Source organism: Balaenoptera ricei, chromosome 2 (genome assembly GCF_028023285.1).
Source record: "Balaenoptera ricei isolate mBalRic1 chromosome 2, mBalRic1.hap2, whole genome shotgun sequence".
Classification (NCBI taxonomy): Eukaryota; Metazoa; Chordata; class Mammalia; order Artiodactyla; family Balaenopteridae; genus Balaenoptera; species Balaenoptera ricei.
The window spans coordinates 77,174,942-77,201,885 of NC_082640.1; the positions used below are offsets into that span (position 1 = coordinate 77,174,942).

General features: G+C 35.9%; 1 protein-coding gene across 6 annotated transcripts in view; it reads left to right on the forward strand.

The window, feature by feature from the left end:
* The window catches only part of SLTM (SAFB like transcription modulator), a 44,811-nt gene extending 18,519 nt beyond the window's left edge, over window positions 1-26,292 (forward strand). For 3 of the 6 annotated variants that reach the window (XM_059913172.1, XM_059913174.1, XM_059913176.1), the window contains 16 exons: window positions 5,084-5,111; window positions 6,455-6,923; window positions 7,555-7,604; window positions 9,797-9,915; window positions 12,190-12,339; window positions 12,555-12,658; window positions 12,757-12,923; window positions 13,684-13,769; window positions 13,979-14,142; window positions 16,542-16,722; window positions 17,460-17,584; window positions 18,424-18,594; window positions 19,137-19,451; window positions 19,565-19,709; window positions 23,190-23,350; window positions 25,230-26,292. In XM_059913172.1, coding sequence (XP_059769155.1) covers window positions 5,084-5,111; window positions 6,455-6,923; window positions 7,555-7,604; window positions 9,797-9,915; window positions 12,190-12,339; window positions 12,555-12,658; window positions 12,757-12,923; window positions 13,684-13,769; window positions 13,979-14,142; window positions 16,542-16,722; window positions 17,460-17,584; window positions 18,424-18,594; window positions 19,137-19,451; window positions 19,565-19,709; window positions 23,190-23,350; window positions 25,230-25,338 — 2,544 coding nt within the window. In that variant the 3' untranslated portion in view covers window positions 25,339-26,292. The remainder of the gene's footprint in view (window positions 1-5,083; window positions 5,112-6,454; window positions 6,924-7,554; window positions 7,605-9,796; window positions 9,916-12,189; window positions 12,340-12,554; window positions 12,659-12,756; window positions 12,924-13,683; window positions 13,770-13,978; window positions 14,143-16,541; window positions 16,723-17,459; window positions 17,585-18,423; window positions 18,595-19,136; window positions 19,452-19,564; window positions 19,710-23,189; window positions 23,351-25,229) is intronic. The other 3 variants (XM_059913173.1, XM_059913177.1, XM_059913175.1) reach the window with 2 other exon arrangements.
* The last annotated feature ends 652 nt before the right edge of the window (window positions 26,293-26,944 follow it).

Sequence of the window (26,944 nt, forward strand, 5' to 3'; positions counted from 1 at the left end):
ATAATGAGCTGGTTCATGAGCATCTCCAATAGTGACTAATGAGGTTTTGTGTTTTTTTTCCTTTTTCTCCCATAGTTTCATTTTGAACTCATGGACTTAAATATTTTTAATGTATTTCAGTCCATTGTAGTTATTATCCTTATTAATGCTCAAATTGTCCCATCCGTAGCCAGTGAGAACCTCTTCAGGCTGGCGTTTGAGTCCTTTCAACATGATCCTAGTAGTCTTTGCTTCTGTGCTTTCTGGTAAAGATGTTCCATTTCCTGCTCCAGACCTGTAATTAGCTATTTTTTCCTTTTAGTGGTAAATGGTGTTTCAAGACAATAATCTCGATGGTAGGGGTATTCATTGCCACTGGGTTATTCATGTTTTCTAGGCCTTTTCAATGTACAGTGCTAGAGAATGTGTTTTTTGTTTGCTTGTTTTTGTTGGTTTTTACTTCTAAGATAAAATAGATTTTGAGTTCATAAGGATACTTCTAAGTTAATTATTTTCTTTATCTCACAGTGTATATACAATAGTCCTAGAATGATAATACCAACACCACCACCGGTGTGATTTCTGAAAATAATTTAAGGTTTTTCCCCCCAGTTGTATCTCTCCTAAGGATGTACCTTAGGAACAAACAAATCACTGTGTTTTAGACTAGTCTTCTGTATGATCACCAACTAATACATATTTAGGTTGACTTGTTTCATTTTATTTTCAATGTTTAAGTATTGTTTTTAAAAAAATTTTAATCTGTAACTTCTTGTGAGTCTATAATTATTTCAAAATAAAAAGTTACAATTTTAAATTTAATTTTATAATTATTTAAAATATTTACATGGTTCCAAAGTCAAATCTAAGAGACAGGATATATTCAAAAAAGTCCCCTTCACCCGTCCCCTTATTGGTGAACTTTCTAAAATTCAGGATTTATCCTTTTATTACTTGTTTTTAAAAATACAAGTAAATAGGCAGTGCACTTGTATAGGGATATATTTATTTAAAGCCAGTCTTCAGGCTTTGACTTGAAGCTTAAATCTTTAGCTTTCAGGTGTTAGCCTCTAAGCAGTTTGTCATACCAGGTAGAATTCGGTTTGCATTCTGTTAGTTACTTATAATATTGTGAGTTTGGGCATGTTTTCTTAGTCAATTTCTATGTCTGTAAAATGAACATTGTAAGTCCTACCTGCTAGAGTGATGTGAAGATCAATCATATACCCTGGCACATAGTACATGTGTAATTAGTGGTTACTTGTAGTACTGTTCTACTTGCTTGAAGGTATCAGTTACTTGAGAATTGTTTGGAAAATTTTCTCCAAAATGTTTGTATTTGGTAATGCTTTAATTCTTAAAAATTTCCTCTAGTGTCAATCTTGTCAGTCTTCTATGATTGCATCATGTATATTCCTTTTTCCATTTGCCTTTGCCCCTAATGAATGTTTCATTAACTTGAAGGGCCTTCCCTTTTTTTGTCATACGAAGTCTATATACCTCTCAAAGCCAGACTTATCTCTGTCTCCTCCATAAAGCTCTCTCTCATATCTCTCTCATGTAGTGCTTTACTGTTTACAGAGAAATTTTTACACCCCTTATCTTATTTAATTGTATATATCCTATTTAGGTCATATGTTATCTCTATTTTATAGGTAAAATTCACCTAGGTAGATGACACTACCGCAGAGTAAAACTGTTCTAGTGGTAAAGACAGAATAAATACCTGCGTCTCATGGTGCCTAGTCTGGTATTCTTTTCACTAAATGACTCCACGCTCGTAATTGTTGTTTTCTGAATTCCATTGTACTTGCACAGTGCTGCAGTTAGTTCAGTCCCTCCACCTAAAAACAGCAGTGTCTTACACTACATTTATTCAGTAAATTCATTCAACAGATATTTGTTAAGTGCTTATTATGTGCCAGGTATTTTGTATTTCCCACAGTCTTTAGCGTATTGCCAGATAGATAGCAGGTAGTTAGTGGTTTAGGGTTATTTTGAAGGTTTATTGTAAATTAGTCAGACTGAATACAGTGTTTATATACAAGTCAGGGGAAAGGAGGCCTTCCAGAAGAGGTCTTCTTACTTAGCACGTATATGTACATGTATCACAAGATTAACCTAGGGGAAGGTAATAGAATGGGTATATAGTAAACACTTGGTTAACTGAAAAACAAGTCCTAGGCTTGTCTTTATCTCTCACGAGTCATTGCTGCTCCTAGAATGAAATAAAAATAGAGAAGCTATCTGTATTAATTTTCACATTTGACTTAAGGGTTGTAGATCCCATTACAAAGATAAACAACATGAACATTATAGACATTTGTTTTCATTTTCATATGTGAAATACATTTTTTCAAGATAAGCACAAAAAGTAGTTAATTTAAAAGGATGCTTTTCATTGTGGTTACTTATTTACCATATTCCTTATTCTGAAAAAACAACTGTTTTCAGCAGAGGAAAATTATTTTCCAATAAGGTACATGTCATGTCTGTGCCTATATATCATTTACAGGGAAAATTTTCCACTGTCTTTCTTGTATTTCTTGGTTTGTTTCTTTATTGTAAGGAATGGTTTAACCTTAGTAGTGAGTGCTATGTTTACTGCACATACTGAACAATAACGCAAATATGCACTGGTATGTGGCTCATCTTTTCTACTAACCCTAGTTGTTTTTGTGCTTCACCCCCATTGTAATCAGTTTGTTTTCTGGAAGTTGGCTCAGACTCCTTTCCTAGGGACATTTAAGTATATGTAATAAGGCTAGTGTTACTACTATTTTGAGAAACTAAAGTTGTGAAACCCTTCAGAAGACCTGTTGAGTAATTAGGATAGATACCTAAAAACTCTTGAACAAAGTAAGGCAAACCTTACCAATTATTTTAGCAGCTAGAAATAACATTTCTAATTGGCAGAAAGTACAGCAGAAAGATTTTGTTTTTTACATCACAGTATTTTTAAAAATTTTACTTTTTTTAAAATGGAAAAAAAAAAAAGGCAAATACTTTGGCCATTTTTTTTTCTTGAACATATCAATATTGCATCTCTAAAAGAATATCTTGGAAGTGGTGTGCTGTTGTATCACAGGTAGATAAAGGAGAGGCAAGTTACATTCTTTAAGTTACTTTATTCTGCTTTTAAGTAAAAGTTAAGATATTCCAGTTTATTTATCCCTCTGAGATAAATGACTAAAAGAGAGTTTGGGAGGAAAAGACTTATCAGTAATTCCAGCATAACTCATCCTTTCTTTGCTGCCACTGCCTACCACTCCACCCAAGTTAAAGCATTTTTCTTTCCTTTCCAGATGTTGCACATTAGAAATGTAATGTTTAAAACTAAATTCCAGTATAACAATTAGGAGATTATTAGAGCACAGTATAATGGACTTCTATAATAATAGGAGTCACATTGCTGTCAGTCAGTAATCTACTTGTTTTGGACTATTTTACTTCCTAAGCTTATGGCTTAATTGTTTCAGTGTTTTCAGTTTCCTTCATGTTACTTTAGTTTTCAGTACAATTGGTCATTCCCTAATTGGGGCACTTCTGTGTTAACTTAAAATTGAAAAATTATTTTAAAAATGACTTCTCAGAAATATGTTTGTTACCCAAATGTTAATTTTGAGCATATGGTAAAATATTTGACATTTTTAAGGAATGCATGCTTTTATATGAATCCAAAATATTGTTATAAGATTAATGCGGCATTTAAAATTTTGTTTACAGTTCAGTTTTGCCTTCAGTCTAATTTCCCTGCTAGGCTGTCGCTCTAAGGCACAGTTCTTAAAGTGTAGCCCCTGGACCAGCAGCAGCATCACCGAGACTCGTTAGAGATGCAGATTCCCAGGCCCTGCTCCAGACTTGAATCAGAAACTCTAGGGTTGGTGCTCAGCAATCTCAATCTCAATCCCAAGCCCTCAGGGGATTCTGATACAGACTCAGAGTTTGAGAACCACTCCTCTAAGGCTTCGTGTACGGTAGCTTCACACCACCTTGACTAAAAACAATCTACTTCTACTCAGCTTTTATTTTAAAAGTTATAAGTTAAAACATTCCTTAATTTTTTTCCATTACTGAGATTATAATGCATATTACTAGCTTATTTGTTATGATCTTTAATTTTGGGAAATGTTGTTTCTATTTTGCTATGATTCAGTTATTTTTGTAGTATTAGCTTGGTGTAGAGTAAATAAAGATTTTCCCCTCTGTGATATTCTTGTTTTCAAGCCAGCACATGCTTAATTTTAGATTACGTGATGTCACAAATTTTAAAATTGAAATATCACATATTTTAAAATTAAAGCCAATCATTAAGAAAATTGTGTTACTTGTTTTGATTACCTGTAGCACAAATACCATTTTTAAAGTGGCTGACCACCATTGTATATGAGACAGCTTATGAATTCATTTTAACAGATTAAAAAGGAATGAAGAATTTGAAACTACTCTTGTAGTCATTCTTACTTCTGAGATACCTAAGAAGGGAGTGTTTTTTGTTTATTTTGTTTATTAATATGCATTCCATCCCTTGAAAAGTATATGTTTTCATGTTAGATTTTCTGGTACATTTTGAATAGTATGTCCTAAGAGTGCCTTTGAACTGAGTCATGTAAAATAATCAGGGCAGGCTTTTTATTGGCGTCTTTTTGCATCCTCTTTTTTTGGGGCGGTGGGGGGCCTGCGCCTCACGGCTTGCGGGATCTTAATTCCCAGACCAAGGATCGGACCCAAGGCCCAGCAGTGAAAGCGCCGAGTCCTAACCACTAGACCACCAGGGAATTCCTAGTGGCTTTTTGATATGAGTAAGAGTCCGGTTATTTAAACTAGTTTTGAGTAGTGAAACTAAATAATCCAGTTCATTGTTGATATAATCATTGACAGATTTGCCTGTTTTCTTGTGTAAAATCATGTATAACAGACATATGCTACATTTCTGTAAATGTGTTTTGGTTCAGTTCTGATTGGAATATCCTGTATTTGTTAGTGATAGGTGTCTCTAATATTATTAAATCATTCAGCAATTAAACTTGATAGATCTTGTACTATTACTGAAATCCAGTTTTAAGTGAATTCATTTTACATTTGATTATTCTTTGAATTTCAGGATGGTGAGGAAGAAGAAAATGAGAAAGGTATGTTTGATGCTAAGTAGAGTTTAAAAATAGGTGACATTTAGAAAAACAGTAAATTATGTGAAAATAAAACATTCCTTATTTGAAATCTTATTTTTGAAATGAGTTTATTTTCAAATTATCAATTTAGTGAATTAAGTTAGCACCTTGATTTTATTTTTCAATTGGTTTTAATTTTCTTTTTAACACTTTAAAGATATGTTCTAACTTAATGGTACATATCAGTTACTGTAGTGGACAATGCCATTTTTTATTTAACCCAATTTAAATTTTATTTTTAAAAATAACTCCTAGCATACGGTAAGTTGATTACATTCTTGAGACTGGCACTGCAGTAACTCATACGTGCTTGTTGGGAGTCCTGGTATGTAATGGATAATTAATTTTACAACTAGTCCTAAAAATGTTGGGTGACCAGGAGACCGACTTTTTGTTTGCTGCTTAGAGAAATTTCGTACAGTCTTCTGACAGTTTCAGTATTTTAGGAGAGCTATCTCATCCAATACAATTGCAGGGACACCAGTAGCAAAATACGTGGTCAGTATGAGGTTTATGGAAGAGTTCTTGGAAAGACGTCAAAGGATCCTCCTACTTTGGACTAGAAAGGACATGGAACAGGGTTCTAAGCAAGGCAGAATAAAAAAACCTAGAAGAAATGATGAAGTAAAGCAACCAGCTGAAAATCTCAGATGCCCGAAGCCTTTCTCTTTTGGGGGAATGCAAGACATCTTTGAAAATGGTACTTGCAGGACTGACTGGACAGGATGAAGCCTGGAAATAACCACTTTCCTAAACGTTATGGAGCAGGCCATCTTTGGAGCCTCCTGTAGCAGTTTTCCATGTGATTCTGGACTACACAAGAACTGAATAAGAAGAGCGAAAAAGATGAGGCCCTGAATACTTTGAAGACCGATTGGTATCCTCAGACTGTGACCTTTCAAGACGTCACCATGGGAGTTCTGAAGGTCACAAGGGTTAAATCCCAAGATAATTTGAACATTGAATACCAAATCTGCACATTTGTCACTCTCTCGTGGAGGAAAAAAATCTTCCATATGCCATTAACTTATAACCAGAAATGAAGAGCTGGTATCCTCAGGATGGAATCATTTCCTCACTTTTGTTGTTTGGTATTTGTATTTAGAGATCATTTTTTCCATGAAGAATAAGTGATCCTGGGTAAAGGATTGTTTATGTTAGTTAATACCCTTGTGTTTTTCTTCCTAACCTTCCATCAGTGCTAATAACTGGCTTTATATTTTCTAGGTCCTATTCTAGCTTATGAATATGAAATTGTTTAAACTTCTTGTTTTGCCGTATTTATTCCTGTTAAATCCTCTTAGATATAGCAGGTTCTGGTGATGGTACACAAGAAGTATCTAAACCTCTTCCTTCAGAAGGGAACCTAGCTGAGGCTGATCACACAGCTCATGAAGAGATGGAAGCTAATACGACTGTGAAAGAAGCTGAGGATGACAACATCTCGGTCACAATCCAGGCTGAAGATGCCATCACTCTGGATTTTGATGGTGATGACCTCCTAGAAACAGGTAAAAATGTGAAAATTACAGATTCTGAAGCAAGTAAGCCAAAAGATGGGCAGGACGTCATTGCACAGAGCCCGGAGAAGGAAAGCAAGGATTATGAGATGAATGCGAACCATAAAGATGGTAAGAAGGAAGACTGCGTGAAGGGTGATCCTGTCGAGAAGGAAGCCAGAGAAAGTTCTAAGAAAGCAGAATCTGGAGACAAAGAAAAGGATACTTTGAAGAAAGGGCCCTCGTCTACTGGGGCCTCTGGTCAAGCAAAGAGGTTTGTTTTTCTATGTCAGTTCTTTACGATACTGAATTCCAGCATTCAATAAGATCACTCTACATTAAGGGGGTGGCTTCAAGACCATGTACAGTAATTAGTACTTATGATCCTGCCTATAATATTTTTGACCGTCATAAGTTACTTTAAAAAAAAAGTTCAAGATCTTCGTAATATGCAGTGTGTCCTACTGATTGCATTGTCGAATTGTCAGCATATATTTGGTTTTTTTGTTGTTGTTTTTTTTTTTCAAATTGACAATTTTTTTGTGTTTTATTTTTAAAAATCCTTGTGATGATGGTTAATGAACAACTATCAGTCCTAAGAACACAAAATGAAGTCAAGTCCCAGTCCTGAAATCTGGAGAAGATGGCCATATATCCACTGAATAGAATTGTCAGAAAATCTAGATCTTCAGGCATCTTGGGGAAAATCAGTGCAAGAATCCTAAGGGAATCATTTGTTCAAATAACCTAATCTAGGCCTTTGGAATTATTAATTTGTATGAATAGCACTAGTTTGAAATATAGTCAATATCAAGCTGTTCGATTTTTGTTCTTTTGTTTTTGTTTTTTTCTGTTGTTTTTTTTTTTTTTTTTTTCAATTTTCTTCTGGTGATTTGCTTCTTTAGCTCTTCAAAGGAATCTAAAGACAGCAAGACATCATCCAAAGATGACAAAGGTAATGGATTTTTTTTCCTGTTTATTTCAGTGATAAATTGCATATTTTCATTAAAAAGTAATAATTGCCTGGGGTTTCCTTTGACATTATTTAGTCCTCAAAAATTGACATACTAAAATTTTTCGATGGCCTTTATGTAAACAATGGAGTTAGATTACAGCAAATTCTCAGTGTGATTGAAGCATTACTTTCTTAATTAATCTGTAAACTGGTATGAATTTGCTTAAAATATATTTGGTCTGTGTTTTTCACATTGTGTTCTAAGCATCTGTATGGAATATTCATATAACAGATATTTAGTTTTCTTATATTAGAATTTCAAGTATTTTATCTTTGATTGCAGTCACTTTTAACCCTTGTACACCACCACAGTCTTTTCCCTTTCTGTCTAGTAGGAAATATGGTATAAACAGTATTTGTGTATATTTGTGGAGCTGAAAGAAAGTCAGTCTCTAACATTTGGTTTTACTTTCTTGATTCTTTAAATCAGGGCACACTTCTGTTAATATAGCCAGTTATACAGTATTTTAATTCTTCGGAATTTACTTCCTATTTGACTTATTTTGCATTGATGAGAGTTTTATGTAGAAAAGTAGTTTTATTTTAATTTTGGTAAGCTTAAAGGTGCATTATTTGATTACTTTTTGTTACTGGGAAGTCTCAGTCTCAGTTTGTCTCCTGGTCATGTGCATTAGTGTCATCTTGTATATGCTGTATACTTGAAAAATATTTCTTGTGTTCTAAAAAAGCATTTTAAGGGAAAATAACACAATTTAGGTACTACAGATTCTGAAAATGCCTCGAGTGCCTGAAAAAGTAACGTGTTCCTTATACTTTATTTAGTATATTTTGTTGGTATATTTTAATAATTAGAAATTTTAGTGGTTGGTTTAGTAATTGACAATTAATTAATTGCATCACCCATGTTCCTTACAGTTTGGTTAATGGATAAGATATAATAAATGTATTAAATGTTATCCTTTAAATTTAGAAGCCTAGTGTAGTCTTAATTAAATGTTAACTTTTTCCTGTCATTAAATTTTTTTTTCTGTAGTTAGAGAAGTATGTGGGCCCAAATGTTACTGGTAAAATAAAAAAGATACACAAACTTCCAGTTAACATTTCATGGCAGATCGTTTGATAAGTACATTTCTTAAGAACACAAATGCAGCAACCATTAATATTTAAAATATTTGAGTCAGGCAAGTGTTGTCTCCTCATAAGTACGCTGACAATAGTTCTTCAACTAAAACTTGTGGCTTGTAATTTTTAAAGCATTAAACATTTTACTCCAATAATGCAAAGTTATAAAAATTGTTACTTTTGTTTGCTTAGATACTGTTTCCCTTAGAGTGGGTAAGAGTTGTTTTCCAAGTAAAGTCAAATGAATGAAAATTCCTTTTTTATAATAGCACATTTGAAGTAAAGCACTGAAGGATGACTGACCAGGCCTGTATTTTAAGAAATGGCATTTATCTGTATGAAACCATAATTTGTGTATGGAAATAGTGCAGAAATAATTCATATAACCATTTACCTACTCTAAAGGGTTTTTTTTTTTTTTCTATTTTTTTTTTTCTAAAGGGTTTTGAGGTCTCTGATCTTATTTTTGTAAGTGATTTTAGAAGATTTTTTTTTTTTTTAAATACAGAGTTATCCAGCTGCATGTGATTCCCACTTTCTCTTACCCTTTCTCTGATAGAGAATGAAGGTGAACTGTGGTTGGCTAGTCTTTGTTATTAAACATTCAAATTCTTGAAAACAGTTTATCCCTTTGTTTGACTTTTCCCTTTGCGCTCCCAAGTTTCTCAGGATCTAAAGCCCACCGCAGATGTAGGTAATTAAGCAGTCTGTACATTCCTAGATGACTACTTCCTGGTTGCCTGTATTTAGTGCAGTGGTTGAGTATAAGTTATTGAGCTTAACAGCAAAAGTCCAAGACGTGTAATTGATTTTTTTTGCCTACTTTGTCTTAAAATTGGTGCAGTAGGAAATGTACAAATGTTCAGACATGTTTGTATTATCTGTTAGTGTGTTTGATTTTAATAATAGATGTGTAGGATTTTGATGTAGTAAAGTTGTACTATCAACATTAGAGGGTATTATAATTTTGGAAGAATATGGCCCTAATAATTGTGTTAAAAAAAATTCCAATTGAGATACTTAAACTTCTGATATTAAATCTATTCTAGGAAGTACAAGTAGTACTAGTGGTAGCAGTGGAAGCTCAACTAAAAATATCTGGGTTAGTGGACTTTCTTCTAATACCAAAGCTGCTGATTTGAAGAACCTCTTTGGCAAATATGGAAAGGTACATTCTTTTTACCTTTTTATCCATCTTTCTGGTATCTCCATTTTAAATAGAGGTTATATTCAAAACAGTATATATAAAACCTAGTTTCTTATCTGTCTTAGGACTGTTACAGGCATAATTATTGAGTTCTGTAGTAATGGTGAGTTTCATCATATAATCTCACTCTGAGCCCTGGGAATCTTTTATTAAGAGCTCATATTTTGAGCCCATTTAAGCCAAGGACTGAGTTTGATTCATTACATTCATCATGATATTTCTTGGACCTAAAATTGCTGAGGCTGATCTGGTCATCTGGAAAATATAGGTAGATTAATATTAGGCAATGGGATATAGAATATGAGGGAAAAAAACCCAAAACTGATGTGGTCCTTCTCATTATACAAATTCCAGTACAGTGGTGGTGAAAAATGTAATACTGGTAAAACTTAATCAGAAGTTTTGATATGTGCTGTGAAGGAAGAGTGCAGGGTGTTAGCAGAGGGAGGCTTTACTGTGGTTGGTTCATCAGGAGAACTTTTTCTGGCATATGAGGGGAGCCCTAACAGAAGAGAAAAATAGTCAATGATTAAATGAATTGAATATTCAATTAATGGCTGTTGAATTAAGTTGCAGTTGATCTGCATCCCTTAGGGCACTCACTATTTTCTACTTTACATTTTAGTGTTCAATATATTGATACATCATATGTAACCTCCTCTGCTGTAAACTCTTTGATAGCAGGGATCTTTATCTACTATACTATGTGTGCACATGGTAGGCTTTCAAATATTTATTAAATTAATGACCAGTATCGGTAAATAGCCATTAATGAGTGTTACAAAAATCTATCCTATTGATTTTAGGAGTTTTTTCTTCTTCTTCTAATTAGAGAGTTACCTGCACATTAAGGAGGTTCTTGTAGATGTCAGATACAGAACACTGAGAATTGTGGTCCCATGATCAGCTGTGGTATATTTTTGGTTCTATTTTCAACAATTTATTGTTAGAGCTGTAAAAACGGTATTTTGATGTTGGCATTTATTAGGATTAAAACTATATTAGGAAACCACGTACTTATAACAAGGACCTCGGGCTTAAGAATTAAGCTGTTGTTGGGGCAAGTCAGCGTTTCCCAGAGTTGAGATAAAAGCTGATAGCTTCCAGCTACCCACACCATACAGCCTCCTAAATTCCTTACGTTCCTCTTCCTGACACTGCGTCCCTGTTCCTATTTATTCAGCCCTACATTGTTCTCTCTCGCTTTTCTTCTCACTCATCCACCCCTGCCTTGTCTCTCTTAGCTATTCATTTTATAGAATTGAAATTATTTGTCACTTTTATATCGGTATACATTTTAAAAGTACATAGATGGAAAGTGTATCTTTTTAGAGTGTGTTTTTAGGGTGTTTTTAAAAAAAATTAATTTATTTGTTTTTATTTTTGGCTGTGTTGGGTCTTCGTTGCTGTGCGCGGGCTTTCTTTAGCTGCGGCGAGCGGGGGCTACTCTTCGTTGCGGTGCACGGGCTTCTTCTTGTCGTGGCTTCTCTTGTTGCGGAGCACGGGCTCTAGACGCACAGGCTTCAGTAGTTGTGGCTCACGGGCTCTAGGCGCGCGGGCTCAGTAGTTGTGGCGCACGGGCTCAGTAGTTGTGGCGCACAGGCTTAGTTGCTCCACGGCATGTGGGATCTTCCCGGACCAGGGCTCGAACCCGTGTCCCCTGCATTGGCAGGCAGATTCTTAACCACTGCGCCACCAGGGAAGCCCTAGGGTGTATTTTTAATGTTGCTTTTTTACATGTGGCAGATTCTTTATTTTTGAAAGACCCATTATAGAAAAGTGTTAACACTTATTTAGACACTTTCTAGGAACTTGCCCTTTTTGTTTTAATATCTTTAAGAGATTCAGGGTGGGCCTTTGATAGGGAAATTTTGACGCAAATCTAATTGAAAATATTATTTCTTTGCTTTCGTTAATTGTGCCATTACTTCATTGATGTGACTGACTGTGTTTTGGCAATGTATTTGAAAAAAAAAAAAAGGAAAAAACTAAAAGCAGGTTAGATTGCTTTTTGATATTTTAAATTGTTCCCCTGAATATTTACTGAGTACTTACAGGCAAGGTAGATGGTGATCATAGAATACTATATGTCCTAAATTTATCCTTTATCCTGAATTTATACATCCTGAACATATCCTTTAATTTGAATAGTCTCCATTCTGAAGTTTAATCTATTTAGAAATGTATGTGGTTGTAAAGTTGTAAAACTTTCTGAAGTATAATCTCATTTTACAGGTTCTGAGTGCAAAGGTAGTCACAAATGCTCGAAGTCCTGGGGCCAAGTGCTATGGCATTGTAACTATGTCTTCAAGCACAGAGGTGTCCAGATGTATTGCACATCTTCATCGCACTGAGCTGCATGGACAGCTAATTTCTGTTGAAAAAGTAAGCTTGCTTAAGTGTTTATAAAAGGGAGGTTACTTTGAGGGCTAGTAATTTTCAATTTAAAGATGTTACACTGGTAGGGAGTAGAATTAGGAATGACTTTTATTTTTATATATTATTCATTTCTGTTCCAAATTTTCTACCATCAACATACTTTTTACAAACATAAAAATGTAATGTTAAAACACATACTTTTTCCTGTTTAAACCTTTCAGGTTAAAGGTGATCCTTCTAAGAAAGAATTGAAGAAAGAAAATGATGAAAAGAGTAGTTCAAGAAGTTCTGGAGACAAAAAAAATATGAGTGATAGAAGTAGCAAGTAAGGATTTATTTTGTTGATAAGCATATAGACTTTTTTGGTACACTGATGAAGTAGTCCTCATTTTGTTGTTTTCTTGCTTGGGGTGGTATGGTTAGGACACAAGCCTCAGTCAAAAAAGAAGAGAAGAGGTCGTCTGAGAAACCTGAAAAAAAAGAAAGCAAGGATACTAAGAAAATAGAAGGAAAAGATGAGAAGAATGATAATGGATCAAGTAGCCAAACTTCAGAATCGATTAAAAAAAGTGAAGAAAAGAAACGAATAAGTATGCTATGCATCTTTCTTCTCAATTCCTTTCTAATGCATCCTACAATTTAATTTTTACAGTGGAAGGGGAAACTTGAGATTACAATCCAGATAAATATTTAAACTTTGTTATTAGAAAAGGAGGTAGAAAAGGAGGTCTAATAGACTGATTGTCCTCTCCTTTTCCACTCTTAGGAGACAGATGTCTTCTTCCACCTAAGCCCATTTACTGTTAAATCTGAGTCATTGAGTAATAGCTATGTAATAGATCTTTTGGTATCTCTGAAAGTATTTATGTTAGCGGATCAAGCTTTAAAAACTCTTTAAGTTCTCATAGAATAAGTTTTTTTTTTTTTTTAATTATTTATTTATTTATATTTATGGCTGTGTTGGGTCTTCGTTTCTGTGCGAGGGCTTTCTCTAGTTGCGGCAAGTGAGGGCCACTCTTCATCACGGTGCGCGGGCCTCTCACTATCGCGGCCTCTCTGGTTGCAGAGCACAGGTTCCAGACGCGCAGGCTCAGTAATTGTGGCTCACGGGCCTAGTTGCTCCGCGGCATGTGGGATCTTCCCAGACCAGGTCTCGAACCCGTGTCCCCTGCATTGGCAGGCAGATTCTCAACCACTGCGCCACCAGGGAAGCCCTAAGTTTTTTATTTCATGTATTGGTTTATGAATATTTGGTTGTCTAAGAATTCAGCATTTTTACATTATATTTTCTTTTTTACTGAAATATTTTTAGACATTTGCTTATCTAATTTGTTTTTTTTTTCCTCTTAGGTTCAAAGAGTCCAGGACATATGGTAATACTAGACCAAACTAAAGGAGATCATTGTAGGCCATCAAGAAGAGGAAGATATGAGAAAGTAAGTCTCTGAGGCAGATGTTGTTTACTATTCCACCGGTTCCCAAAAGAAGATAAGTCAGTATCTCTAACCATTTGCATACTTCCATGCTAGAAAACCTAAGAAAAGGGGAATGTCATTACTCATTTAAGCTTTTTAAATGACCAGCTCAACTTGAAAAAACAAAATTATTTTAACTTGTAGTCCTGTTGTAATTTTTTTTTCTACAGATTCATGGAAGAAGCAAGGAAAAGGAGAGAGCTAGCTTAGATAAAAAAAGGGACAAAGACTACAGGAGGAAAGACATCTTGCCTTTTGAAAAGATGAAGGAACAAAGATTGAGAGAACATTTAGTTCGTTTTGAAAGATTGCGACGAGCAATGGAACTTCGAAGGTAGGAAAAGAGTCTATTTTATACCTGTCTTTAACTATAGGTACATCTTTAACACTAGTTATAAACCAGATTTCTGGAAATTGTATTCCTACAGAAAGATATTTGCCACTTTTAAGAAGTGCAGTAAAACCTAATGATTTCTTAAGTTTGCGTAGTATTTTACGATTTACAAAATACCTTTCCATCTATTATCTCTGTCTTGACAGTTCTGTAAGGTTAGTTATGTCCATTATATAAGTGAAAAAAATGGAGGCCCAGAGAGGCTAAATGACTCTTCCAATGCCACATGGCTAATGAGTGGCAGAGTCGGGACTCAGACCCAAGTCTTCTGACTCCAAGTCCAATGCTCTTTCCTCTACTCCAAAGCTGCCGCCATAAAAAACATGACTTTAAAGGAAAAATTGATTTTTGAGATAGGATAGTCTCAATGTAAGGTATAGTGGTCAAATAATATGTTGACATTTTAGGGAAAACTTATTGTACTTTGAATTAGAGACCAAGTGAAGGCAGATTTACCCTGTGAACCTTATTGTGTTAAGCTCTGTCCCAAAGCAGGCATTCTTTTTAAAACAAAACGAGAACAAAACATTTCTATTTTTAGTGGCAATATCTCAACAGTTCATCATGAGTGCCAGTTTGCTTTCATATATCAACTTTTGGATGCCACTTAAAATATTCTTGTGAAAGTGTTTCATAATATAAATTTCCAAGTATTAACCTATACTGTCAAATGGTCACTTACAATGAAATTTCATCTATTCATTCACAAGAGTGCTCGGAACTACCAGAGAGACTTTTAGCAACTTAAATAATACTGTGATTGCCGCACAGTTTACCTAAAGGAAATAACCCTTGCATTACTCAGAAGCTTTGTTGGATGAGGTCTCAGCACGCTTAGCCTCCTGTTTAGAGGACCACAAGTTGAGAGGAGGGTGGGAGTGGGAGTTATTAGGCAGCACTCCTCAAACCCATTAGACCAGCACCCCTTTCATAGTAAACAAAAGAGTTGCAGCACCTTCTTTACTAATCTGAAACGAAATTGGTATATAATATACCTACACATACAAATATATGAAAAATATCAATATAAAGCCTTAACTGTAATACGAAGGAAAAATGAAAGTAATTTGTAATGAAGCATATATTCCAGATATGAATGTTTAGGCATGACTCTCTAGAAGATCTAATGAAGTAGTCAGATGTTTGCACCCTTCTTAAGACTCAGTGAGAATGTGACAGCTACAAACACAGATTGATACCGGTTTGTCATATTGGTGAGTCAAATACCAGGAGTGTTGTTGACGTTATGACATGATTTCTGAAATGGTGAACAACTCTTGGTGAAGTTCTCAAGAAAGTATAATTTTCCCTCTTACTTATATGGAGTTGCATTCCTGGAAACTTTAGTGTACATAAAACCACGCCAAAGCAAATGAACCTAGCATTTATTAAAAATTAGTTAAGTTCTAGAGCTAGATTTTTTTTTCTAGAGGTGATTTTGTTTTGATGACATGAATGTCCATTATGGCATCTGAAAGGTATATTAGGAGTGTTGGACAGTTTTTTGTTATGCAGAACTATCTTGACTATTCCACACATCGGAAGATATTTAGAATCCTTGGTCCCCTTCACTAATTGCTGGTAACCGCCCATGGTCATTGTGATAATTAAAAATGCCCCTCAGATTTCCATAGGGGCAGTACTGAACCGTTGAGAACCACTGGGTTACTAGGGGAAGACATGGTGATAGACAAAATACACTGGGTGCCTTAAAGTAAGGAAATGATTAAAAAAAAAAAACTGTTAGAAGTCATAATATAATAACTTAATTTAGTTGAGCAAACATTTGAACTACCTCCTGAATCAAAGAAGCATGTTACCCGGAGCCATCTATTATGGGCCGTGAACACTCCAAAAGAGGCTTTGAGGCAGCCGTTCATTGTATATAGCGTTTGCTATAATTCGTGCTGATGGTTATGATCCCAGGTTATCAAAAATAGGGCCTACCTCATTTAAGGAGACAGACTGTATCCTATTTTTCTATCAAAAACAGTAGAAGTTGTAGTTTTGTAAATTCATGTATGTAGAATATCTCCTTTTAAAAATGTTGATTAATTAATGGGCTGTTATAGTGGGATTTTTATTTAAACAGGAATCATCTAAGAGGCAACTACTCTATAAAATTCAGCTGTTCAGTTGACAGTCTTAATAAATAAGTGACAGTATTGAAATCTGTTTAAAGTTTTATTTTGAGTTCTCTTTCCGATTACATTAAAACTACTTAGAATGAGTTGAAGTTTAAAATTGCCAACCTCAGGGAAAAGTACAAATTCAAAAGCTATTCTCTTTCACACAGTGCTAGCATAATTTAAGTATTTCTAAATACTGATTTTTGTTAGACGAAGAGAGATTGCAGAAAGAGAGCGTCGAGAGCGAGAACGCATTAGAATAATTCGTGAACGGGAAGAACGGGAACGCTTACAGAGAGAGAGAGAGCGCCTAGAAATTGAAAGGCAAAAACTAGAGAGAGAGAGAATGGAACGCGAACGCTTGGAAAGGGAACGCATTCGTATTGAACAGGTGCAGTCAGAAAATCTTTTCATCTTAAATAACTGACCTTTTTCAAACCCTGTGATTTTTGCCCTAAAATTTGCTTTACATGTTGTAAAGCTTCTATAGAATAAGTTTAGCTAATGAGCATTTATTAAGTGTCCCTGAAAGATAACAGTGAATTAGGTGCTAGTTAAAAATACATTTAGTCATGACTTTGTTCTAGCCAATTGGTAATACCTCGAGCTCTGCAATATCATGGCAGCCTAATAGTCTGAGCATAGGACTATGAGTCCAGAGTAGTTGTAATCCAGGCTCTGTCACTATCCCATTATTAGAAAATAACTATTTCCTTACATATTATAGTGGGAGTGATTTCCCAAGGCTGGAAGGAAATAATGCCTCTCTTTGCAGAATTGCATCCAAGGTTTTAAGGCACTTAATCTTCATACATATTAAGAACTCTATTTCTAATTCCCTTTAGGTGCTTTTGTTTAAAATTATTCAACTAAATCTGACCTTCCAAATTTAAAAAATTGCCAGCTTTTAACACCCAGTCTCTGTTAATTTTAATGTTGCAGAACAATAGTCATAGCTTAGATTGCTAATTACTGAAGTCAGATTTTTTTATTTGTCCCAGGTATGTGTTTTGCCTGGTGCTTGCCTATGATGGTTTCTTAATGACAGGATTAAAACAAAGTTGCAAATATACTTACCTTATGTTTTCATTTTGCATTGGTTGGTTCTTCCTTCTATGTTATCTGAAGGAACGACGTAAGGAAGCTGAACGTATTGCTCGAGAACGAGAGGAACTGAGAAGGCAACAGCAGCAGCTTCGTTATGAACAAGAAAAAAGGAATTCTTTGAAACGCCCACGTGATGTAGATCATAGGTAGTTGCTTACTTTCTTTAACAGTAGCTTACTATCTTATTCCTTAGTCCAAGCTAAGACTAACTCTAGAATTGGAGAGTACAGGCACTCATCACTGGAGTAAAGGGTCATGATCAACAGGGATGGGAATGATTGCAGTATTGAATTGGACCCAGTGCATTGTCAAGTAGAAGAGTCTGCTCTTCTTTCTATTTCCCTTCCTAATGCAAATGTTTTTCCACTATGACTGGAAATACATGGTAGACTTCAGCAATGGCTCTCAAACTCAGACCCATTTTGAAAATTCTTACAGGGTAGTGCAGATGGTACAGAAATCAACGTCATAAATTTGGGAAGACTAAAATATAGATTCTGTATGTGTTTGCATTCATGGTTCTTAATAGATTTCAAAATACAATATAGTCATTTAAGTTTCTCATTACACATTCTGTGAGATTTAGTTGATAGTGTTGAGAAATAAGTGGAGTGAATGAATTGTGCTTGGGACTGACCCCTCTAACCTTTCCAAAGTTAAGTATAACCAAAAAGGTTGTATACACCTAGTTAGAATTTTATTATAAAATGGTATCAAGTATTTATCTTATTTGTCTTTTCCATTTAGTAATTTGAAAACAGACAATTTTTCAACTATTTTCTTTCCTGTGAAATTCCTCTAATAACTACGACTTTGTATAACAATAATTTTTTGCTAGCTTGTTCTTGTAACAGAATGTTTTGTCTTGAGTTTATTAGCCCTCTGTATCCACAGTTCCTAGCATGTGGTATGTATGACTCCAAGTAGGTGTTATTTGATTGTTGTAAAACTAATTTATATAAACGAGCAAATATTTCTCTTCAAGGCGAGATGATCCTTACTGGAGCGAGAATAAAAAGTTGTCTCTAGATACAGATGCACGATTCGGCCACGGATCCGACTACTCTCGACAACAGAATAGATTTAATGACTTTGATCACCGAGAGAGGGGCAGGTTTCCTGAGAGTTCATCAATACAGTCTTCATCTTTTGAAAGGTAAACAGATTATGTTGAAAAATGCTGTATTTGGTATATGAGCCTTGTTAGTGATAGTTTGGTTCTCTATTAAAATCTTAAGAAGTACAGGTCATAACTGAGTGTTCAGAACAAATCATATGCTTGGTTTTTGTATTTGTTAATGAGACTGTGATTCAGTATTCAAAATTAGTTTTAAAGGCCACCATAACACAGTTAAGTAGGTTGGTTTTATCTTCTTAACCTTTAAAACTAAGTGGGAGTACTGTTAACTTTGAATGGGCCTCAACTGTGAAGAACAGTAAAATATCCCTCAGGTTGGTAGTGACTTGAGTGTTTGATGTAATTTCCCTTGGACGGCAAAAAACCAACCTTCATGCCAGACATTTAGCTCAATTTAAAAGAATATAGGTTATTATCAATAATTGTGGCTATTTTGGTCGCTTTGCCTTAAGTTAATTTTTAAAGAAGGTGTTATTATTGTAGGTTATGCAAATAAAGTTAAGAGGAATAAGGCCAAGTAAGTACTTCTCAGGACCTGTGTTCTTTGTTTTGAAAAACAGGCGAGAACGTTTTGTTGGTCAAAGTGAAGGGAAAAAAACACGTCCTTCTGCACGAAGAGAAGATCCAGGTTTTGAAAGGTATCCCAAAAATTTCAGTGATTCCAGAAGAAATGAGCCTCCACCACCAAGAAACGAACTTAGAGAAACAGACAGGCGAGAAGTACGAGGGGAACGAGATGAGAGGAGGACAGTGATCATTCATGACAGGCCTGATATCGCTCACCCTAGACACCCCCGAGAAGGAGGGCCCAATCCATCTAGACCCACCTCCTGGAAGAGTGAAGGAGGCATGTCCGCCGACAAACGGGAAGCAAGGTATTTGTGTAGTTTCTAATGACTAGCTAGTGGTGGGTTATAATGCATTTGGGTTTTTCAAAAAAAGGTATAATAGAGTTTGATTGTGTATGTTTTTGGATTTTGTTTAACAGAGTTGAAAGGCCAGAAAGATCTGGGAGAGAAGTATCAGGGCACAGTGTGAGAGGGGCACCCCCTGGGAATCGCAGTAATGCTTCAGGCTATGGAAACAGAGAGGGAGACAGAGGAGTAATCACAGACCGAGGAAGTGGAGCACAGGTAAATGCTTATGCAGGTTTATTGTCAACTCTCCAGAAATAAATTTAAAGGACTTATGAGACACATTGTATCTGTAGTATCATTTGGGTGTGGACTAGACTAGTTAGATTAGAATGATTGAGAGTTTCTTGTGAAAGATTGTAATGCCTCTTGTATTTTCAAGTCAGTAGTTGAATATAGTAGTCCAGAGAAGCAGGATACTAGCCCTGAAATTTTTTTTTTCCTTCCAGTTTTATTGAGATATAATTGATATACAGAAAGAACTGTGTAAGTTTAAGGTGTACAATGTAATGATTTGACTTACATACATGATGAAATGATTGTAGCCCTGAAATTTTTATTAAACTTCCTGCTAAAATTTGAGAATTGTTACATTTGGTAGATGAGCCTTCCTAATGATGACTGGCTTTATTTCTTTTTTAAGAAATTGAGGCTTTCAAACTGGATGGGAAATCTTGGGCCCCTACTTGTGTTTCCCTTTCACCTTTTCCTTTTTTTTGTTTTTGTTTTTTGTGTATAATACTCTCTCTTTTCTCCCACTTTATTAAGTAGCTTAAAGTATAGAACTGAAATAAAACCATTGTCTCTTTTTTGCTCTTTTATTTTTAAAGGTAGGTAAGTGGAATATTTTGTATTTGCCTTTTTTACTCTTGTGACGCTTTATTGACTTGAATATTTTCTATTAAGAAGTCAATGAATCTCGACAGAGGACATCTCTTAGCAATTCAAATGAGCAAAAACCTTTTACCTGATTTGAAAGCATTCTGTCGATGAAATACTGGCATAATATGGGTTGACGGTAGCAGAGATAGAATATTCTCTTAAATTACATACAAAAAAGAATTCTGAAGTGTGTGTGTATGTGTATGTGTGTCTCCATCCTTCAGCCTGTAGTATACTCTGGTGCTCTGTTTTGTATTTGAATACATATTAGGTTTTGTAGCAACATTTTTTACCAGAAAATTTTTTAATCTCTTGGCATTCTAGTTAATACAACTCTGCACTTTCCATTTCATACAAAGCATTTTTGAAACGGATTTGGGCCTGCTGGGATTTATTAAGTTTTAATGTTTCTAGTAAGTAGAAATGTTCAATAGATGAATTCATTGAGCTATTTATCCTGAATAGAACATTTAAGATTTGTTACATAATCCAGATATTCTGCCTTAGTTAGAGTAAAATTTAAGTCTCATAGACTAGTGCCCTTGCATTCAGATACCCTTTTTGCAAAAGGTATCCTGAGGGAAGAGATCCTGTTCCTCCCTTGGAAATTTGGTTTTCATGGTGTTGGTTTATAAGCTGTTCTGACTGTAGTATTGGGTTGGCAAAAAAGTTCCTTTGGTTTTTAAGTACAAATAAAAGACACATTTTTCATTTTCACCAAGAACTTTATTGAACAACGTATTCACCGTTTTGTTACACTACCTTCTGCCATTTTTCAGGCAACTTCATAATTCCATCTTCCCAAAACTTTTTATCTTTTTGAGCAAAGAACTGTTCCAGGTACCTTTTACAGTCTTCCAGGGAATTAAAATTTTTCCCATTAAAAGAATTTTGTAAAGACCAAAATAAGTGGAAAGGCGAAGGTGCAATGTCTGGTGAATACGGTGGATGAATCAGAACTTCCCAGCCAAGCTGTAACAGTTTTTGCCTGGTCATCAGAGAAACATGCGGTCTTGCATTATCCTGATGGAAGATTCTGCGTTTTCTGTTGACTAATCTGGACGCTTTTCATCGAGTGCCACTTTCAGTTGGTCTAATTGGGAGCAGTATACTTGTCGGAGTTAATTGTTTGGTTTTCTGGAAGGACTGCCTTCTAATCCCACTATATACACATCACCTTCTTTGGATGAAGACCAGCCTTTGGTGTGGTTGGTGGTGGTTCATTTCACTTGTCCCACGATCTCTTCCGTTCCACATTGTAGTACGGTATCCACTTTTCATCGCCCGTCACAATTTGTTTTAAAAATGGAACATTTTCGTTACGTTTCAATAGAGAATCGCATGTGGAAATACGGTCAAGAAGGGTTTTTTTCACTTAACTTACGTGGAACCCAAATGTCAAAGCAATGAACATAACCAAGCTGGTGCAAACGATTTTCAACACTTGATTTGGATATTTTGAGTATGTCAGCTATCTCCCACGTGGTATAATGTTGATTGTTCTCAATTAATGTCTCGATTTGATTGCTATCAACTTCAACTGGTCTACCCGACTGTGGAACATCATCCAGCGAGAAATCTTCAGCACAATACTTCGCAAACCAACCTTTGACACGTTTGATCAGTTACAGCATCTTCTCCATACACCTCACACATCTTATTTTGTGTTTCAGTTGCGTTTTTACCTTTCTTGAAATAATAAAGCATAATATGCCAAAAATGTGGCTTTTTTTCTTCCATCTTCATTATTAAAATGGCTACACAAAAATTCACCAATTTGGGGTTTTTTTAAATGCACGCTGATATGACAGCTGTCACAATACAACTTAACAAAATTGTTTTGAATGAAGTTAAAGACAGCTAAGCGCCACTAGAACCATCCTACGGGAAAACCAAACGAACCTTTTGGCCAACCCAATATATCTCTGTAGGGCGCCTTCAGATTTCTGCAGGCTAAGTATCATAACTTTTGACTCTTTTTTTTCCCTCAGATCCTTAGTTCTCTGCTTTTGTTTCTTTATGTTCACTATTCTTTTTTTTTCATAGTCATGGGTGTAAGACCTTGTAAGAGCTATAGCACTAACTAGTACTGTGTACAGTAAGATGACAGCTCCTGTTTCTATGTGGTATTTGCATGTTGATCATATACCCCACCTTGATTTGTCTTAAGGTTTTAACCTCTCAGTATGCCTTCTTACATATATATAGAAGATCCAGGTATTATATATAGACCCAGAAATACTCAAGGGTCAGAAAGTACATGGGTGCTAGAAGGTATAGAAATAACAGTGCTGAATCATATTCTATCCTTCTACCTTTTCTACCCTGAAGCCTGAGAAGCCTCTTAGTTTAAAGTAGATAGAAACCTTTTTTCATATTATTCATTCTTTCATCTTCTCACACATCTTATTAATTTCCTTCTGACATTAAAAGTACACCATAAGGGACTTCCCTGGTGGCGCGGTGGTTAAGAATCCGCCTGCCAATGCAGGGGACATGGGTTCGAGCCCTGGTCCGCGAAGATCCCACATGCAGCAGAACAGCTAAGCCCGTGGGCCAGAACTACTGAGCCTGCACTCTAGAGCCCGTGCTCCGCAACAACAGAAGCCACCGCAATGAGAAGCCCGCGCACCACAACAAAGAGTAACCCCCGCTCGCCGCAACTAGAGAAAGCCTGCACGCAGCAGCAAAGACCCAGCGCAGCCAAAAATAAATAAAAATAAAATAAATTTATCAAAAAAAAAAAAAGTACACCTTAAGTAAATTGGCCTGAGGCTGAGTCTGTCCTGACTTTTCTTCTAATATGTTATTATTTAGCACTATCCCGAAGAACGACATGTGGTTGACCGCCATGGACGGGACACGAGTGGACCAAGGAAAGAATGGCATGGTCCACCTTCTCAAGGGCCTAGCTATCACGATGCAAGGCGAATGGGTGATGGCCGGACAGGAGCAGGCATGATAACGCAGCATACAAGGTAAGTAGTTAATCAGTTAAGACTTTTCTGCCAGCATGCAACCAAACCTTTTTCCTTTTCCTTAAAGGTCATTATAGTTTCTGAGAGATTGAATTGCAACTAGTAACAACCCTAGGTCTGCCCAGATATTTCCTCATATTAACCCAAAGTCTCCAGGGCAGCTGATGTTAATTTGTGAGTTAACGTTCCTCACTATAAGTTAATTGATTGACATTCTGGCATATTGATCTCGATACAGGTAGGTATGTATGTCAGAATGCAGTAGATAATGAATATTAATTTCATGTTGGAACCATCTTCTTGTTCATTATCATTCTGAAAATTCCTAGAAAGGAAGAAGAAACTGAAAGTATGTTCTGCTTCCACCCTTTTCAAATAGGTCTAGCAAAATTTTTGGACATTTATCCCAAAACCTGTTCAAATGCTAGGAGATGAGCTTTATTTTCTCTTCATACCAACATCTGTTGTGGCCCTTCAGCTGGCAAGTGTTTGGCCTCTCTCTCTCCCATGCCCTTTTTTCTTTCCCATTCATCTGTCTTAGAAGAGACAGTGGCTTGGCTCAGTGATCCAAGTTACTGCTCTTCTATTGGTTGCTTCTACCCTCAGACTTAAGTGACTGTTTACTGTCCTTGTGCCCTGCACAGCCTCATCACTCATTCTGTCCTTGGTTATTAAAGGTCACCAGTACCTTTTTTCTTGACAAATATAGATTCCTTTATTTTTTTAGTTCTTGGGCTCCTTGGTGGTTAAGCACTGTTGCTTTTCCTTTTTTAAAACATTCCTCTGCTTTCTAATGTACCGTAATTTTCTTTTCTACCTTTTTAATTTACTTTATTGGCTCCTTCACACGGTTGGATTTTAGATACTATTCTTTATTTTTAGCTTTATATCATGATCTCCATGTAAATGCTTAGATTTCTCCATAAATTTAGGGTCACAAGCAAACTCATTCCTCTGCGGTTTCAAACCTTTATGTTTCAGTTGTTGTCTCCAGCTTCTTTTGATTTGGCATTGCCAGACTGGGCCTCATCTTTATCTTTCTTCACTCCTAGCATAAATTTCTAAGTATGGTTCAGTTAAAAAAATATATTTGTGGTAGCTTTGTCTTTTTGCTCATTTCAGCTTCTATCAGATCTTCCCAAATGAGTGTTTTCTCTCCTCCATTTTTCACGTTATTTCTAAATTTAACCGTTGGGACTGTTTTCTTAACACTGTTTACTTGCTCCAAAACTACAAACAGCTTCTTTAGGTTACAAGATCTAATCCAGATTCCTCAGCCTGGCATCCAAACCTTTCTGTAATTTGGTTTTATCCTACTTAAACCATTTCGCCATGGGTTTTTCTCTCCCAAATTTGTTGTAGGATTTTGGGGTGGGTCTTTATTCCTGTATTATACGTTCGTACCTACTGTGTTGCATTATACATATAAAAGAAATTCCAAAAATATTTCTTGAATGATGTCCTGTAGTTCAGAGGTTCAGGTTCCTAGTTGATGCTGATGCTGCAGATCTGGGGGCCACACTTTGAGAACCACTGCTCCAGTCCATTCATGCACAGACCATTAAATGGCTTACTAAGAGGCAGAGGCTTTGACGTGAGGTTGCCTGAGTTGAAATCCTCACACCACCATTTATTATCAGTTCACCGTTGTGATCCTGATCCTGGGCAAGTTACTTAGCGTCTAGATCTGTCTTTCTTCATCAGGAAAGTGGGGTTAGTAATGGTACATACCTGACAGGACTGTTCAAAAGAGTAAATTATTTAATATGGGTAAAGCACAAAGAACAGTGTCTGTTAAATGATAATCACTTTTTAGGTATTAGCTGTAATTATTTGTTCTTTTGTTCTCTGACGTTTTTTTCTTTTAAACCTTTTTCAGTAATGCATCCCCAATTAATAGAATTGTACAAATCAGTGGCAATTCCATGCCAAGAGGAAGTGGCTCTGGATTTAAGCCATTTAAGGGTGGACCTCCACGACGATTCTGAAAATTAGCTCTCTGCCACGGTTTCAAGATAATTTATTGAAATCTCCTGTAAACTTTACTTGACTACTTATGAAGAGGACCTCTGACTTGCTTGAGATTTCTGTCAGACTTTTTCTTTTTTCTCTTTTTTTAAAATTTAACATGATTGCTTTTCTCAATTTTGGAGAAGATGTTTAAATAGTTCTGTTGTAACTTTTAATAGTTTTGTGTATCATTCAACTTTTTTTCTTGCAGCACCAAGACACATTTGAAAAGATAGGAATCAAAACCATTTTAATGCTGTGTGAATATAAAGCGTAGTTTGCAGGTGTGTGGTAGTAGTTTAATTTCCAGCATTAGCTCTGTGGTGTCAGGCTCTAGAGTTACTTCTTGTCACCAAGCATTTTCAGCCTCCATTTTGAAGGCTGTTTAAGCTTAAAAAGTCTGCTGTTTAATTTTTAGAGAATAACATTGTTCTTGCATTTCTGAGTATTATGTAACCTATTTTTGCAGAAGGTACTGTTACATTAAGTGCATCTGTGTATCCTGGTTTTAAAAAATGTACTCTTTTTTGAAATAAACCTTCATATTCTGTATAGTTGCTAAAGCGTTGAGAACCTTTTTAATTGTAAAATGAGAACCGATTTTCAGTTTAGTGTAGCAGCACACTTGTTCAGGTTTGCATGGTATGAAACCAAATAGATTACTGAAACCTTGGCCATGAGGTTTGTATCACTGAGGTTCTTAGACTGAGTTGTGCAGGTAAGTGCACTTTTAGGTAATCTGCACTGTTTGATGGATAAATTCCATCTCTGGGAATTGTGTGGGTATTAATGTTTCCATATTCCCAACTATGTTGAGAAGTGGAAAAAAAAAAACCCAGGTTCTAGCTTGGTGAATCAGTTGGGTTTTGTAAATACTTGTATGTGGGAAGGCATTGTTGTCTCTTTGTGAAAATAAAAATCCACACCTGGAAGTGTATGTGTCTTTGTTTCCAGCTTTTTAGGTGTTAATCCTCCAGCCCTTTTCCTTACTCCAAGTAATTGACTAGGTTTAGAGCTTTAACGACAGACTTTTGGTTTTTGTTCCTAGGAAATAAGTCTAACTTTGACTCTTCATCTCAGTAGCTGGGCAGCACACTTTGTTGAAGTGTTGGAAACTTAAGCACTAACCTTACTGGTTTTTTTCTTCAAGGCATCTTTTCCAGGAAAGTCCTTCAAGGTAAATTCAGAATAGCGCCTCTTAAAGCCTCGCATGTTCCTTCATATAAAATCAGTGATGAGTAATTCAAATGGTCTAGATTCTTGGAAAACTCAGCAGTCTGTATGCTCGTACAGAGTAAAAGATGGGTGCCAAGGGATTGCTCTGAAGCCACCTTTTGATTTGAGAAGGAGTCTTTATAGAAGTTTTTGTAAGTGTCCCTGAGTGGATATGGCTGTGCCCATGAGATGGCTCAGACTTTGAGTGCTGTGGGCAGCCAGGGTACCCTTGTCTTTGACTCTTTGGGGGAACTGGCACTTTTTGTATTGTTCTGGATTTCATACCCTTTTCTTCCCTTCCTAACTCTACAGTTGTGGGAGCAGGTGATTGTGTGTGTGTGTGTGTGTGTGTTTGTGTGTGTGTGTGTG